Consider the following 18285-nt stretch of genomic DNA (forward strand, 5'->3'; position numbering starts at 1 on the left):
TTTCATCGGGCTGGGGCAGTGGGTTGGGAGGGAGTGCAGGCTCTGGGCAGGGGCCGAGGGGTTCGGAGTGTGGGAGGGGGCTCCGGGCTGAGCCTGGGTCAGGGGGTTGAGGTGCAGGAGGGGGTGAGGTGTGCGGGCTCTGGGAGAGAATTTGGGTACAGGAGGAAGCTCCGGGCTGGAGCAGAGTGTTGGGGTGCAGGCTCTGGGAGGGAGTTTGGGTGGAGGCTCCGGGCTGGGACAGGGGTGCAGGCTCTGGGAAGGAGTTTGGGTGCAGGAGAGGGCTCTGAAGATAGGAGGTGAGGGTGCAGGAAGGGGTGCGAGGTGCAGGCTCCAGCCAGGAGATGCTTACCTATTTGCTTACCTGCTTCTCCCTCCCGTCCCACCCCCCGAACTGGGCTGCAAACGCCACCCCCGCAGTTCCCAGCCAATGGAGCTGTGGAGTTCACGGGGGTGGGGCAGGGGGACAGCGTGCGGAGCCCCATGGGCTGCAGAGACATGCCAGCTGCTTCCGGGAGCAGCATGGGGCCAGCCTTAGCCCCGCCGGACTTTTAGCAGCTGGAAATCATGATTGACTGGCAGAGGCTCCAGGATCGACCAGTCGATCGCGATCTACCGGTTGGTGACCATTGGAGTAGATAGAATCAGAGAATATCAGGATTGGAAGGGACCTGAGGTGGTCATCTAGTTCAACCCTCTCCTCAAAGCAGGACCAATCCCCAACTAAATCATCCCAGCCAGGGCTTTGTCAAGCCTGACCTTAAAAACTTCTAAGGAAGGAGATTCCACCACCTCCCTAGGTAACGCATTCCAGTGCTTCACCACCCTCCTAGTGAAAAAGTTCTTCCTAATATTCAACCTAAACCTCCCCCACTGCAACTTGAGACCATTACTCCTCGTTCGGTCATCTGGTACCACTAAGACGATCATAATGGCCCCTTCTAGTCTTAAAGTCTATGAGTCTATGCAAAAACGGAATAAATCCAATTTTTAAAAGTAATTTATAGGTCATCTTTAAATGATCAAACTATAGACCTGAATCCTGTTTTACATAAAAAAGTACTTAAGAATATATAAAGGTACACTACCATCTCCTTTTAAAACTCAGTAGATTTAATCCTAAACTTTGTATTACTTTAAAACATGAACATAATGTAAGGAACAGAAAGAAGTTTTTCAGGATTTTGGTACTGCTTGACAAAAGTGACTGACAATTTGGCAAAGAAGCTAGCCTTTGTCATGAATAGTCTCTGACTCTGCATTTACAAGATCATTAGCTCCAACACTGAACCAGGGTACAACATAAGGAGCTCATTGTCAGGCTGGTTATCAAGTCTGAAATATTAAACCTTAGCTATTCAAAAGCATCAGGAAAAACAAAAAGTCCTATGTAAGACTATTGTATCTACAATGTGGTACTTGTAGAATGACTCCAGCAAACAATAATTACGCCATTTGGTTTGATATGTATTAAATCACAACAAAATATCATTGATAATACAGCTCTTCCAGAGACCAAACTTCTCAAGAATGTAAAGTTTTCATTTTACATGGATGTAGAAACAGGTCAGGATATACAGGATTAAATCAGTAACAGCACCACCAATCAATCTCACAATTTTAGACTGGAACTGAAGCACAGCTAAATATATTTTTGGAAGCTGTACATAATAATAAATAAAAAGAGTGGTGCTTAATTTGATTTTTTCAAGATATTTGTGACTATTACACAAAGAAATAACTGAAAATCACTTACTATAACTGATGGTACACAAGCGTTGTAGTGAAAAACGTCTGATTTGATTTCAAGCTTGGTTCCATTATTGTCTGTGAAGTTACACAGTCACTGTATTGCCAAAGCTACTTTGTTCCCGACATATAAACTGTAGATATACACTGTTTGGATTTTCGCAAAACATCTGACAGGGTGTTTCATGAAACCCTACTCTCAAAATTAATTAAAATTAATTTTGATATCAATGTCAAATGGACTGAAAACTGGCTGAAGGACTAAAAAGACATGGCCCAATTTGCCAAATTTTGTTCTGTTCCATGCATTATGTTTTATACAAATCTAACGTTTGCATAGTAGCAAATCATTTGCATGTACTACAAACTGAAGCCTAAGCCGACAGTCAACACACTCTGCTCCAATCAGAGATGGGAGTAGGACTTGCAGCTGCACAAAACTTGGCAACTCTGGCTGGCAAAGCTGGGTGAGTGCTCAAGATGGAAGCTAAGAGGTAGCTGTATGTGTGGTTACTGGGGATGTTGGTAGTGCTGTGGGTTTGTGGGTTGTTGGGGAGGTTTAGAGAGTGCTGAGGATGCTAGGGGGAGGATGAGCAGGCTGCAGAAGTGGGAGCTGGAGGATAATGTGTCCCTCACCTTGTGCTGCTGTCCTGCCTTCTCTTTCAAATGCCACTGCTAACTCTTCCTAGCTATCCTTTTCAGGTCCTGATCCAGCAGAGGGAGTGGCAAGAGAGGCAGCAGGCAGAGGACTACTCAGCAGGTGCAAAATTGACACCAGCTGGCCAAAAGATAGGACAGCAGCTCAGATGGATGTGTAAGAACCTAGCTGAGAAAAGGGAATGTATGACAGAACTGAAATGCCTGACACTTGGCAGCATGAAAGGATAACAACTAGAGAATATAAGTGGGGTGTGTTTAGATGGAGTATGCATCCAACTAAAATTTTGTTGGAACTGCAAACACCAGTGAGGACTGACAAAATGCACAGGGGCGTATAGACAAAAATCAAACCCAATTTAATTCAGAAAAATGCAAGCTAATGCATCTGAGTAAATACAAATCAAGTAACAAATTTGATAAACAGCAAACTACCTGGAAAGTAGTAGTTCTGAAAATGGACAGCAAGTTAAGCATGATTTCACAATGCAATAGGACAGCACAAAAGGGCAATGTAATCTTGATATATATGTAGAGATTTCACACCACAGAAAAGGGAAGTAATAATTCCATACTATAGGGCTTTGGTGCACAACTGGCCTGGAAATCTACCTTGATCTCCAAGACCCTCACTACCATAATGATACATACATTGGTGGAAGTCATAAAAGAGCCACCAGAAAGATGACACCTCTTGGAGTTATCATTGTACAAATACATACATAACTGGAAGACTAATAAAGATACTAAAAAGTAAATTTGGACAACATTGGGGAGGGTTCATCTCTGTTAAAAAGTATTTGAAAGGTGTAACTACAAAGGAAGGAGAGGAATTATTTATTCAAAATGGCATAACTAGGAAAAATGCAGCGGCTGAAATTAATTAAATTAAATTAAATTAAATGGGAAAATTAGTTAACATAACTACACATTCATACAGGTACAATTTGATTTACTTCTATTATCTAGGTTAACATACACATTTTCTAGTTCATGCGTCTAATAAGCCATGTTCAATATAGTTAAAAAAAGAGGAAAAAATAAAATTTGCACAGCACGGGAGTGTATAAACCTTCAGGCTAGGGATGTAACAGGTTAACTAGTTAACCGGTAAGCATTAGTCTTACCAGTTAACCCACCTTAACCCTTAACCCTGGGCCGACCAGCCAGCTGGCACTAGATGCACCGCACTGGCTGGCCACCCGAACCCCAGCCATGCTGCCCGGAGCAGCGCTGCCCAGCTGGAGCGGGCCCAACCACAGCTGCGCCCCGGCCTGAGGGGCCCCAGCTGCGCTGGCGGATGGGCCCCAGCTGCGCTGGCGGATCGCCCCCAGCCCCAGTTGTGCCAGCCAGCCACTTAATCGGTTAACCATTTAAACATTTTTAAACGTTTAAATGGGGTTAAATTTTTAAACGGTATTTACATCCCTACTTCAGGCTGGAGTTCTTTATACAAATCACTATGACCCAGCTTAGTGGAGGAAGCGTTTAAAGGTAAACTGGTAAGCTAAAAAAATTTTAAAACATGGTTATGCCACTTGCTGCTCCTTTATAATGTACAGAAGCAATTTCACCTTAAAAAAAGGTTTCCTACTTATTTTTTCTCATATCTGAATTATCCTTTATGGGCACCCTAGAAATACTACAGAAGACTGCATCACCAGCTGCTCATGCAAGCGATGGAGAACTGGAGTTCAGGTTATAGATCCTGCAAATATTCATACATGTATATTACTGACTTCAACATTGCTACTCATGTGAGTCAAATTATACACATGGGTGTCTGCAGGATCAGGCCTCAAGTCCTCAACTCATCATGTAGGAATTACAGTTTATTAACTATATTAAAATTTTCCTCCTATAAAATATATCGGTATGGCATATGGATAGGTACTTACAAACACCTTTCCTTTTTCAGTTTGGATATTTTCAACTGTAATCCTGGAAAGTGAAAAGAAAAAAACATGGATTATCTTTTGACTAGTTTTAACACAATTGTGTAGCTGAATTTTCCTTTCAGTTATGAGAGCTTTAAAAATCATTCATAACATTTAACCACTCCCTTTTCTCTTGTCCACAGGTAATTTATAACTCATTCTAAAAGTTGGCCCATCGGATAGGATCATTGTTGTTTGCAAAGCCCTACTTTGGAAATGGCCTGTTTCCATTTTTCCATTCCAGTGGGTTTTAGTCACACGAGGAATGTGATTTATTCAGGTGTATGTGATGCAAGAGTCATTTGGTTCCATGAGTGTTTCCTGGTGTCAGTCTCTATGGAAATATGCTTGCCTGCCATCTGTGAAAGAGGAAAAAAATGCTGCAACATAACTAGTGGAGGAGGAAAGTAGTGGCTCCTGGATTAAGAGGGTAGGGCCTACTTGGACCTTGCCATGATATCTGAATTAATTCTTGGCTGAGTTCAGGAACAGCCATGAAAATCCCATTATTGGCTCTCTCAGGATCCTTAATAAATAACACCTCCTTCCCTCCTAAGTTAATATAGAAATTTCTCCTTTGTAAAAAACAGACTTCACCTCTGCTATGCTGTAAAAGTAGGGGATATTGTGTACTATTTACATAAACAATTTTCTTGGACTTTGCAGACATGTAGTAGTATACAGTACTACGTGGGTATATAAAGTTGTAGAAAAGATTCTGAAATGAATTTTCAAATATTACAGTATCCGGTCATGTAATTAAGGACAGTATCATGGATACACACAAAGAAGCAACATTAAGGGACGACCGCTTAATGTTCCTAAGTCCACAAGGAGGACATGCTTCTGGAGCTACTACTATTCTTCCAGCTCTAATGTAGCCATGCTGCTAGGGACTTCTCAGGCTGAAGCTTCCCAAAAAGCCTCTTTAAGATGATTTGAGGAATGATGCACATCGTTCTGTGACTTCCTCACTCTTTTCCTATTCAGTCATCCATGTCCTGTAGAGGATCCGAGACATCTACTCTTTGTAGAAGAGGGAAGATTCACACATGTATGGGACCCTCCAAATGTCACTGTTGGGGATAATCAGATGCTAAGTACATGACAAATAAAATTAAGAATGGAAAAATAAAACATGTGAAGCCAATGAATAAGGAAATTCCCCCCCAATGCCTTCTTCAAACTTATAACCAAAAAAAAAAAAAAAAAGACTTACCAGTTTTATTCATATTTTAAAAAACTTTTGAACTAAAAATACCTGTGCCAGCATGCCATTCACAAAAAAGGATATTCTTTAATGTTATAATCTCACGACAGCCTTATTAAGAAAGTGCTGACATAGTAAAGACATAACATAAAAACACAAAAATAAAAACTGTGACCTTGCTTGGAGAAGTAGAGGTTGGGATTGTCAAGAAATTTCCTTCCCTGCCCCTCCAAGAATAGCTAAATAAGAAAGTTTACTTGTTGACATACATGCTAATCTTTATTCTGGCAAACCTTCCGTATTCAGGCTTCCACTTGGAAAGTAATAGTCAAGACAAAGATTCAGTGAAAACACACTATAGACCATGGGTGGGCAAACTTTTTGACCTGAGGGCCACATCGGCATTGCGCAACTGTATGGAGGGCCGGTTAGGGAAGGCTGTGCTTCCCCAAACAGCCTGACCCCCGCCCCCTATCCAACCCCTCCCACTTTCCACGCCCCTCAGAACTCCTAACCCATCCAACCCCCCCGCCCGCTCCTTGACCCCTGACTGCCCCCTCCCAGGACCCCTGCCCCTAACTGCCCCCCGGGACCCCACCCCCTATCTACCTCCTCCCCCCCGAACCTCCACCCCATCCAACTGCCCCCTGTCCCCTGACTGCCCCTCAGGCCCCCCTGCCCCTTATCCAACCCCCTACTCCACGCCCCCTTACCATGCTGGAGCCAGCCACGCCGCCGCGCTGCCCCAGAGGCGAGCCAGAGCGCTGTCCACACAGCGGCGTAGCTGCGGGGGAGGGGAAAAACGGGGGAGGGGCCAGGGTAGCTTCCATAGCCGACAGCTCAGGGGCCGGGCCGTATGTGGCCCACGGGCCGTAGTTTGCCCACCTCTGCTATAGACTGTTACAAGATGATAAGGTAACAATGAGATAGAAAATGCATGGAGACTACTTCAAAAGAAAGTTCTTGGGACATAGGTAAAGACTTCTTATCTCATAAGCACTCAACACCTATGTGACTTTATGTTCTGTCATGCAGCACAGAAAGAGGATTTATTTATTTTTTAAAGTGGTTGCTATTCATAAAGTCAATTAGACATCGGCAATTAGAACCCCTATAAAGTGTGCTTTAATCCTACTCCACACCCATCAGAAGGAATGAGGCTGCACAACAATGTGGCTCCTGTATGAACAGGTAGTCTGTTCAGCAAAGTATTTAAGATTGTAACATTGGCAACCTGAGCCGCCAACTGAAGAAGCAATGCTCAAAAGGCCAAGTACTGTGCTATAAGTAACACTATCTCCCCTCTCACCTGAATTCAGGAAGAGCTGAACTGGTTACTTAAAGTTTTTTTTAAAAGTCAAATGACTACAATGAGAAGGCAGGAATCCAGTTTGTTACATTTATCTGAGAGTGTAGAATTACTAACGTTACCCATAATCTCTTCCTTTTTGTCTTTCAGGGTACCAGGAAGCTTTGATCACACTAACTAATAGGACTATGCTTGTGTTTCTAAAAAAAAGTTTTATGTTTCCAGAATTCAATATATAGCAAACCAAATATTTGTCTAAAGTGGAAAAAATTCCTCAGTTTAATCACAACCACTTAGTTTCTCCTTTCCAGATACCTTCTTGCGAAGCAGGTGGATGATTTGGTGCAGGGGACCTATTGCTGGGATGTTAGGCTTTAACTGCTTTAAAGTGTGCAATGTGAAGGTGACTTGATGAATATTTATTAATATCGTTTTAAATCTATTTTTAAAATTAACATTTAGGTTAATATCAATACACAACATTCAACATTTAAAAGTGAAGGTTATGAGACTTGTAACTAGGCTACATTATGCACATATGTAATATTTTTCATTAAGGATTGTTACGATTACACCTCATTGGACACGCACACAACTGGACTGTGACTTATTTATACCTTAATTAAGATTTAAATACAGTAGAGTTATCATAGCTACAGGAACGTCATCATTTTAATTTCTTGACCTGTATACTTAAGTTTTCAGTATTAACATTGTATTAGCATACGTCTTGGCATCTAACTCCACTGTCTGAGAAAAAAATGAAATGGAAATAGTTAAGAGAAACCAGAGAAAAAGCTATAGTAATTCATTCAAATGTATGCTATTTTACATTCAAACAAACATTTATTTGAACTGCAGGTCTTGGAATGTGAAATGCAGTTCTCTCTCTTATGGGATTAGTGTGTTCTGGGGCTTCCACGTGAGGGGTTATAGGCTGATTGGGTCATAATTGGCGGATTGGGTTATAATTATATTATGCAGATGACTGTCCAGAAACAATTGTACTGAGACCATAGCTGTCATATGGTGACAATTTCTGATCTTTACTAACATGGGTTGTGTTTTAAATAGTGACCTAATAGGGAAAAGATTCCAAATTCCATTATACATAGAGTCTCCTAATAGCACCTCTTTCTTATCCTCAAAAGCCAAGCATTTTAAGTAACAGGATGTAATGGAATGGTGTGTGGCCCACAACCTTCATCATTGCGGTAAATGCCTTCTCTCTTGCATTACAGTTCCACACGAGAAAACAGGTGATAGCGGAAAACCTTTTGAGGACTTCCATGTGTCTTATGTCATCTTAAAATGATGTGTGGAAGAAACTCAGTGTAAAGTTACCTATCACTTTACTATGTAATTTTAAGAGTTATATTTCTAATAATCTTTCATTATTCTACTGAAATTGCTAAATTCTGCAAGACAAATTTTTAGAAATACTTCTAAAGATGTCAAAAATATCTTTTATGAGGTACCTAAGAAACAGAAAATTTACTCTGAATGGATGAGAGGATAGGTTAATCCTGAAGGTAAGGATATAATTCAGTTATGATGAGCATGAAGATAGCAATTTCAACATACTTTTATTTACTTTTTCCATAGTCTTCAACCTTCTCATCTCCTACAGGGATCCTTCAATGCAAAAATGTGTTTTATTTTTCATGATCCTATCTGCCCTAAGACTCATATCTTCTTTATCACAGTCTCCTGTTTTTCTGTGGGTGTAATGGGGAAGAACTGGATTACTTATTTTATTGTTCTACAAAAACCTCCTTCTCTGTTTGTTCAATGTATTACAGGTATATTTGTTTCCTATAGTACACAGCTTCAGATTTAGTTTTAAAGATTATGCTTCAGATACAAAGTTGATGAGTGACAAATCCGACACCTACTTAGAGACTATTCATATCACATATCTAATTTGTAATTAGTATGTAAGTACTAATATCTGTTGGGTGATCTGGGCTCTTCACAAATATTAGTATTAGATAATATCCTGTGTGAAGTAGGGAAGTATTAATTACCATATGCATCTCACAAATGGGAAATGGAGGCAGAGATTTATTGACCAATTTTCAGAAGTACTGATCACCACAAATTCCATTGAAGTCATTGGGAACTACAGGTACACAGCTCCTTTGATAATTAGGCCTTGCTCATGGTCACACAGAAAGTTTGTGGCAGAAACTATTAGCTATTTTGTCAGCAGAGAAGCAGCTTTTCAAAGGTGAATAAACTGGCCTGATAAAAAATGAAAAAGCCTCCATTTATTCTCTAAAGACAAAGTACAGAAGTTGTAAAATTACATTTGTTAAAAAATAGTTGTTTTTCATTTAGTGTGATCAAGCACACAATGGAGAGTGCATACACATTTTTTTCCTCCAATGTACTAATAAAAAACAATCCAACATAACCAATTTAAAGCACTCTAAAAAAATTACAACTTTTATAAAATTTCAGGCAGTTGTAACTTATGTTAACTTGCAAATCCCTGGAAAGCAGAATTTGTAACAGAAGTAACAGTCCTCTGATAGTCAGTACAAGCATACACAAAATGCTTCACTTCTTGAGCAAAACACTCCATTTCTCCTAAATATAACCATATGTAATATATTTTTGCTGACATATAGATTTAAAACTCATGAATCAATTTTATTTAATTCTTATTAATAGACTTCAGAAACAAGCAAAGTCCAGGCAAGTCTTTGTTTGATGTGTCTTAAATATTCTCTTGCACTTAAATACTCTCTTCTCCCCACCTTTTGAAAAAAATTAAACTATCCTTCAGGCATGTCTTTGATGTTATCGTGGAAGATCTAATTTTACCCAACACTGTGGAACACACTACCAAAGAGCTAGGCATGAAAAAGTTTGCTTAGTGGCAAAATTACCTGGCCCCACCCAATACACATTTTAAAGAGAACATGCAAATGTATAAAGAAAATCAAAACTTTAGAAACATGCACTGAATGTCCCAAATAACTACAAAGGGGCATTCAACACCACCCATAAGTCTTAGTTTTTTTTGTTTTTCATGTTTACACATGCCATGGATTGCCAAATCCCACTCTGATGCTCCAACATATGATCTGCTGATGACATCACACCCACTATTGAAACCCAGCTCAAGATTGAATCAAATCAACAGGAGTAAAGATAATATTTTAAGAAATAAACTACAACACAGTGTTTTTCAGGACATTCTATAAAACTTATTTTATCTCTCAGGATACAAACTAAGATTTTTGTTAAAAAAAGTAACCAGAATGCAGTTGGTTGGTAAATCTTTTTCTTTTAAAAAATGTCAGCTTAATTTTCTTTTAGTGAACAACAGATGTTTTTGACCAGGTACACAAATCCTCAAGGCCCAATCTTGCAAGTTGCTGAGTGGAATCAAATGTCCCACCAATTTCAGTCAGAGTAATGAGGGCAGCTGCATCTTATAAGATTGGGCCATTACATATTTGAAAACTAAGGACTGATCCTGCAATCAGGCCACCATAGACAGATCCCTGTACTCATTTTGAAGTCAGTGAGACTCCACATAGCTGGAACTATCTGCCTACAAGGATCTAATAGCACAACTGGGGCCTACATTAATTCCTAATAAGTCATCTGCTTCTTTTCCAAAGTGATTTGCATAGTCTTTAATGTACAACAATGCATTTTCGGAAGTTCAAGTCAAACACTGTTCTAAATCAATTCAAAAGCACTATTCATGCATTAACAACTATTCATATGATTTAAGGTTTGAGAGACCAGGTTTTAAGTTTGGACCACGTATTTTTAGAAAGAGAAAAAACACATTGAAATTGTTTAAGAAAATATTATAAATATGATAAAATATAAAAATTGCATGCTGTGATAATTCCTCTCATTTTTGGATGTTTTTTAATTCTCCCCAATACTCAAGAATGCAGATGTACAATGCCTTCTAAGAGTCATAATCATGGTACAACCAGTAGCACAAAGGCTGAAAAATATAATAGAAGCTATTTATTCTTGCATTAAAAATTTCATTGTGAATAGTTAAAACTAGAGACATTACCATAAGTGTTAATATCTATACAGTCCATTGGTTTTATGTATCTGAAGACATAAGAAGAAAAGGAAATTAAAAAAGAGGAAAAAAAAAACGTTGGGCTTGGTAACTTGTTTTTCCTTTAAAACCAGTGACTTTCAATTATGAAGCATTAATAGCAAAATAGCACTAAGTACCTCCAAAGCAACTGTAAAGGTCAGTTCAGGTTAAGTAACTTTACTTGGTAGATTTATGAGTTCATTTGTACAGTTTGATTGCTTAGGTTCCAACCTTGGAAGAATATTCAGATTTTAAAGCCAAAAGGGACCACCACTGTGATCATCCAATCTGAACTGCTGCATAACACAAGCCATCGTAGTCAGAGAAGTTTTGTACTGGCTCACTTGCAGGATTGGAGCCCTAGAGTAAACTTTTTTACTTCTAAAAACAAGCACAACAGTTAAAAATAGCCTCCTAATCTAACTATAAACAAAGCTCCTTTGTACTAACAGTTCCCATTTTACGTACACAGAAGCACAGCACAGGAAGGGACTTCTGGGTCATCAAGTCCAGTCCTCTGCTATCGTAGGCAAGCCCTTCATATAATCCTGTTCATAAATAAACCAAACTCCATCAACATACAGCACCATTTGGAATAATTTACCTTGTACTTCTTTATCATGATATTCTTTTAGTTTGGACCACAGATCCTTGAAGATGTCACCAGTAGATTCAGCAGAGCTAGGGCTCCCACAACTTCCTCCAGAAACATTCATCTTGTCTTTTCCAATGTAACTGTTTTCACTTATCTTATCTATGGTACTTGTTCACTCTATCCTTTTTAGTTTTAAATTACATAGCTATGAAGTTTGTTTCTGAAGACAGCTGCATGCCTGTAATGACAGATTGACAACATTTACGTTTGCATGTATCAGAATATGACTTGCAGCCATGATGAAATACAAAGCCCACTGCCTGTCATTGTCAAGTTGTATTTATTTAGTGACAATCATTCACCTTAAAAGCTTGGTAAGTTCTAATTATCTTGCTGAAAGCTAAAAACTATTGTATAATAAAAGTTTTTTTTTTAAAAAACAGCTACCAAATTCAAATTAGATGACAGTTTTTAAGGATTGTTCACACTTTTTCCATGTTTAAAAACATTTTAATCTAATTCCTGATTACCAAAATTACCTTACGATCCCCACATTTTACAATTTGAAAATGCTTCAATACAATTTTGTAAAAGGGGCCAACTGGCTAAAAAAAACCACAGGGTGTGCACATGTATTTCTTTATGCATATAATTCTAGATACGGGCTCAGAATGCTCATTCCTAAAGGAGGAAATCAGATGAAGAGGAACACTCAGGTTCCCCTGGTAGTTTTCTCTAAATTCTGCCACCAGGAGTGGGATTGTCTCCTCACAGAAGAATAGGAGGTTGGTCCCAGAACTTGCAGATCCCCCAAAACCCATGAGGATCTTGGGATCCATCAAAGTCACAGGGTCCTGTGTCTCTGCACTGAATCAGATTCCTCTCAGACTCCAACAATATGACTCAAATGGAGTCACATTGCAAAGAAATTCTTACCTACTGCTGCTCCTGCTGCCTTATGAGGGGTTCCACAGTGAAGAGGATCTCCTCAGGTAATCTAGAGAGGAACAAGGTGCTGTGGTTAGGGTACTGCATTGGAACTCAGAAATCGATTCATTCCTGGTGCTGACACAGATGTGTGACATTGGAAAAGCCATGCAATCTGTCCCTCAGTTGTGAAACTGCGGATAATTATCTTTCCTCTCTCCCAGCCGTTGGCTTGTCTCTTTACATTGTAAACTTTTGGGGGTCAGGGACTGTTTCTTATTATATGCTTGTACAGTACCTACCCACCATTGGTCCTGATCTTAGTTATTATTGTTCTGTAATACAAATGATAAATAAGTACATTAATAATCCCCCAGCCCTTTTGAGTTATTCTTAAATGACGATTCTGACTGAACATGCTGGAGACTGACTTTTAAGACCTGCAGTTGGAAGGGGCCAGGGCTCCCTGAGTTTCTGAGGTAAAATGCAAAGTTTCTCCTCATACCCCGCAAGACCTAGGAGTAACCAAGCAGCTGTACTTTTTAACGTACAAGTCCATGGGCTACATAAACATATGTATTGAGGCTGCAACTTCTTTCACAAACGATAGGTCTCCTAAACTCTTCACATTAGGAAGGATCGTTCAATGGTTTGAGGGCTAACCTAGGACTTGGAAGACCTGGCTCCAAGTCTCTGCTCTATCACATACTTCCTATTTGACTTTGGGCAAGCCACTTAGCCTCTCTGTGCCTCACTTCCCCATCACTAAAATGGGATATTAGTACCTCTTTATCTTACAGCCTGTTTGAGGATAAATACATATAAGAGAGACTTGTGTGGAGGCTCAAAATGTGCACCTTACATAAAACAGACATCAGACAGCCCCAGATATGCTTGAATCTGCTTTGGCTCTTGGAGATTGAATTACATGACCTATTGCACTGGCTATAAGTTTCAAGTTAGCGAAGGTTCTCATATTAAACACAACTCAACAGAAAACAAGTTACCTTTTGGAATTACGGATAATTACTGGTCACCAACTGAAGTCATGATAGAGGTCTCCATACATCTTCACAGCTGAAATGCTTCACCTTGAGCCATCATACAATGCTTCTTTGTGGAACCCATTGCCTAATAACATTAGGAATGTCTTTTAGACATTTGTTTTCATTAGCTTTTAAATAGAGCTGCCTGAGAAATCACCTCTCTCTCTATGAGCAGTCAGGACAGTAGAGATAAGATGCGTCCTTGCTTACACCCTTAGATTTGAACATCTAGCGACTGTCATTTTCAGCTGGAGGGCACGTGATTTAGAATTTTCTTCCACTTTTGGGGATTGTCTCTAAGGTTTTTCTGCATAAATTTCCCACAAAATTTATTTTCAGTGGTACATAATGCTGAAATTAAAAGAAAAAAAAGTAGTGGAATTGTCCTAAGCTCCATCAGCTTTGTAACCCCAAAACGAGATGCCAGTCATGGCAGATGTTCAACACATGATCATGCATACTCTGCTTACTCTCCTGCCTCTAGCAGTCAGTGTTCAGGAATATCCCTGGACAAGGCTGGGCAGTTGTATAAGCACAACTGGCATGTGATAAAAATGAACAAAACTGAGTCTGGATATTAAGAACTGATTCCAAAACAGCCTTCATGGCTCTGAAAAAGAGCTTGAAACACTGAACTGAATGTACATGAATGTATGACTACCTCCAGCAGAGGGAGGAGCAGGAGAAAGCTGCCTGATGCCACCCACTGCTCTAAAAATGAAAAGGCCTTCACTCAGCTGTATTGGCGCTGCTCTGTAGCTGTTACCAACTTTGGGTGGACTTCCTTAAGAAAAGCTCTTGCAGCCAGTAACGTTCATAACACCATGATGCTGTTGACACTCCAGAGGTTAGACAATTATTAAAAGTGCGAGCAGCCACAAAAAAGTCGTCTATATGTTATAATCAAAGAGGCTGATAAAGGAGGTGCTGTTGTCATCATGAACAGGTCTGACTGCCAAAAGGAGGCTGCCGGACAACTCCAATACCAAGTTCTACAGGCTACTTTCCTCAGATCCCACTGAGGAATACACTAAGAAACTGCACCATCTACCCAGGACACTCCCTATGCTAACACAGGAACAAATCAACATACCCTTAGTGCCCCGACTGGGGTTATTCTATCTACTACCCAAGATCCACAATCCCAGAAATCCTGGACGCCCCATCATCTTGGGCATTGGCACTCTCACTGAAGGACTGTCCACGTATGTGGACTCTCTACTCTGACCCTACGCCACCAGCACTCTCAGCTATCTCTGTGACACCACTGATTTTCTGAGAAAACTACAATGCATTTGTGATCTTCCAGAAAACACCATCCTCGCCACCATGGATGTAGAGGCTCTCTATACAAACATCCCACACACAGATGGAATACAAGCTATCAGGAACAGTATCCCCTGATGATGCCACAGCACAACTGGTTGCTCAGATGTGTGACTTTATCCTCATGCACAATTATTTCAAATTTGGTGACAATATATACCTCCAGACCAAGGGCACCGCTATGGGCACCCGCATGGCCCCACAGTATGCCAGCATTTTCATGGCTGACCTGGAACAACACTTCCTCAGCTCTCGTCCACCCATGCCCCTTCTCTATCTATGCTACATTGATGACATCTTCATCATCTGGACCCATGGGAAGGAAACTCTGGAAGCTACTGAAATCGTGGTGGAATTCTTCCACCCCACCATCAACCTCAGCCTGGACCAATCTACATGGGCAGTCCACTTCCTAGACACCATGGTGCAAATAAGTGACTGTCACATTAACACCGCCCTATACCAAAAACCCACCGACCGCTATGCCTACCTTCATGTCTCCAGCTTCCATCCCGGACACACCACACAATTCATTGCCTACAGCCAAGCGCTGAGGTACAACCGCATTTGCTCCAACCCCTCAGAAAGAGACCAACACCTATAAGATCTTCACCAAGCACTCTCAAAACTACGATACCCACACAAAGAAATAAGGAAACAGATCAACAGAGCCAGACGTGTATCCAGAAGCCTCCTGCTGCAAGACAAGCCCAAGAAAGAAACCAACAGAACTCCACTGGCCATCACATACAGTAGTCCTCAGCTAAAACCTCTTGAACACATCATCAGTGATCTACAACCCATCCTGGACAACGATCCCTCACCTTCACAGGTCTTGGGAGGCAGGCCAGTCCTTGCCCACAGACAACCTGAAGCATATTCTCACCAGCAACTACACACCGCACCATAGTAATTCTAACTCAGGAACCAATTCATGCAACAAACCTCGATGCCAACTCTGCCCACATATCTACACCAGCGACACCATCACAGGACGTAGCCAGATCAGCCACATCATCACCAGTTCATTCGCGTGCATGTCCACCAATATAATATACGCCATCATGTACCAACAATGCTCCTCTGCTATGTACATCGGCCAAACTGGACAGTCCCTACCTAAAAGGATAAATGGACACAAATCAGATATTAGGAATGGCAATATACAAAAACCTGTAGCAGAACACTTCAACCTCCCTGACACATAATAGCAGATTGAAAGGTAGCCATCCTGCTGCAAAAAAACTTCAGGACCAGACTTCAAAGAGAAACTGCTGAGCTTCAGTTCATTTGCAAATTTGACAACATCAGCGCAGGATTAAACAAAGACTGTCAATGGCTCGCCAACTACAAAAGCAGTTTCTCCTCCCTTGGTGTTCACACCTTAACTGCTAGAAGAGGGCCTCATCCTCCCTCATTGAACTAACCTTGCTATCCCTAGCCTGATTCTTGCTTGCATATTTATACCTGCCTCTGGAAATTTCCACTGTATGCATCTGACGAAGTGGGTATTCACCCACAAAAGCTTATGCTCCAATACGTTTGTTAGTCTATAAGGTGCCACAGGACTCTCTGCCACTTTTACAGATCCAGACTAACATGGCTACCCCTCTGATGTCTATACAAGGACACTCAGAAGTAGATATTTTTGCAGAAAAACCCTGGAATAGACACAGGCTTAGTCTGACTGCACCAGCTTTAACGTCATAGTGCAAAGCCCATGAAGTAGGTGGTGGACAAGGTTGCAATTTTTACAGCTTAACTTTGGGGCTAAGTCTATTTCGTTTAGATGGACACAACATTCTTTACCAGTACATATACACCTTGTAGTGAACATGACAAGCAAGTTTGAAAAAAACAATGAGTTCACCTCTACAGGATGAGCCATTTAATTTTAATTCTTTCATAAAAATGACGTGAGATTTCTTGAGTGAGACAGGACAGGTGAACTAACAGCTTTTATTGGACCAACTTTTATCCGTGAAAAGAGCACAGCTTTGAGATGTCTTCACCGACTAAAAGGGCTAAATCCTCCCCCCTCCCCCATTGCTTCCCTCTGTGGTTGGTGCCTTGGAGCACATGCTTTAGAGCCACCAAAGCTGCCCAGAGAGGATGCATCATTTCTTCTCCAGGCTGAGAGAAGTAGGTATTTCACAGGAGGCCAAAGGGGACAGCTGTGTTTGCAGCCCTGTCCATGGGCTGAGAGGGCCAAATCTCATCCTCACTTCCTTACAATGACTGCCTCGGTCAGTAATAAACTAGCGGTCTGAGCGGGGAGGAGGGGGGGGGTTGCAGGGTCACAGCTGGGGGGGGGGGAAGGGGACATTTCGGGGCCGGGTTTGCGAGCAGTGGGCTTGGGGCAGTATCGGGGGGCTTGGGGCTGATTCAGGGACCCCAGGGAGGGATTCTGAGCTGGCTGCTGGGGGGCGGAAAGGGGGGCGGCGCGTGTTCCTGTGGGGCGGGGCCGGGGACCCCGGGGGCTGCCAGGCACCAGGGGGGCGGTTGTTTGGGGGCCGGCACAGAGGGGCTGTTTAGGGGAAGGGGCCTCCCCGCGGGTCTCCCCCGAACCCGCTGGCCGCGCGGCAGGGCTGCCCCGCCCGGGTCTCGGCGGCGTCGGGGCGGGCGAGACGCCCTGGGCAGCGACTCGGTGACGGGAGCTGCGCGCGGGTCGCGCTGCCAGAGAGGAACGGGGGCGGTTACCTGGCGGCGGCTGGTTAGTCTCCAGCGGCTCGGCGCAAACGGCGGGAAAGAGAAAGGCGAGCGGAGCAAAGCGCTGCTCTGCGCCCCCCACTGGGCGCCTCAGGGATTGCCTCGGGTCGGCCGGCGACTTCTCACGAGACGGACCGCCCCCCTCACACTCTCGCGAGAATCCCCTGCCCCGGGGGCGGGGGCTTTTTGGGAGCGGTAATTAGAGATACTCTGAGGCGCGCGGTCGGCAGGCAGCTGTAGGGCAAAAAGAACCTCCCTGTTCCCCCCTCCCCCCGCCCATGAGATTGGGCTCAACGTCAGCGTGGGGGCGTAACAGCCACCAAATGAGGGGTGGGGGCTTGGCTCCGGCCTGGAGGATGCGGCTGAACGCGGCGCCGCTCATGTTCCCCACAACCTACTTTTTAAAAAGTCGCGGGCCCCAGAGCGCCCCGCTCCCGGTCCTAGAGCGCCCCACGCCGGCTCCCGGTCCCGGTCCCAGCTCCAGAGCGCCCCACGCCGGCTCCCGGTCCCGGTCCCGGTCCTGGTCCCAGCCCCAGAGCGCCCCACGCCGGCTCCCGGTCCCGGTCCCGGTCCCGGTCCCAGCCCCAGAGCGGCCCACGCCGGCTCCCGGTCCCGGTCCCGGTCCCAGCCTCAGAGCGCCCCACGCCGGCTCCCGGTCCCGGTCCCAGAGCGCCCCACGCCGGCTGTGGATTTCCCCCGGGTTTGTGAGATCCCCGCGGGATTAACGGAAAACACCATA

At 42.8% G+C, this 18285-nt stretch overlaps 1 protein-coding gene across 1 annotated transcript in view; it reads right to left on the reverse strand.

The window, feature by feature from the left end:
• RBBP8 (RB binding protein 8, endonuclease) overlaps window positions 1-17630 on the reverse strand; it is a 65047-nt gene extending 47417 nt beyond the window's left edge. The window contains exons 1-5 of the mRNA XM_077810375.1: window positions 17538-17630; window positions 13473-13596; window positions 12475-12535; window positions 11548-11776; window positions 4302-4344 (exon numbers count right to left, since the gene is read on the reverse strand). Coding sequence (XP_077666501.1) covers window positions 4302-4344; window positions 11548-11659 — 155 coding nt within the window. The 5' untranslated portion in view covers window positions 11660-11776; window positions 12475-12535; window positions 13473-13596; window positions 17538-17630. The remainder of the gene's footprint in view (window positions 1-4301; window positions 4345-11547; window positions 11777-12474; window positions 12536-13472; window positions 13597-17537) is intronic.
• Window positions 17631-18285: the final 655 nt, after the last annotated feature.

This window comes from Eretmochelys imbricata, chromosome 2 (genome assembly GCF_965152235.1).
Source record: "Eretmochelys imbricata isolate rEreImb1 chromosome 2, rEreImb1.hap1, whole genome shotgun sequence".
Lineage (NCBI taxonomy): Eukaryota > Metazoa > Chordata > Testudines > Cheloniidae > Eretmochelys > Eretmochelys imbricata.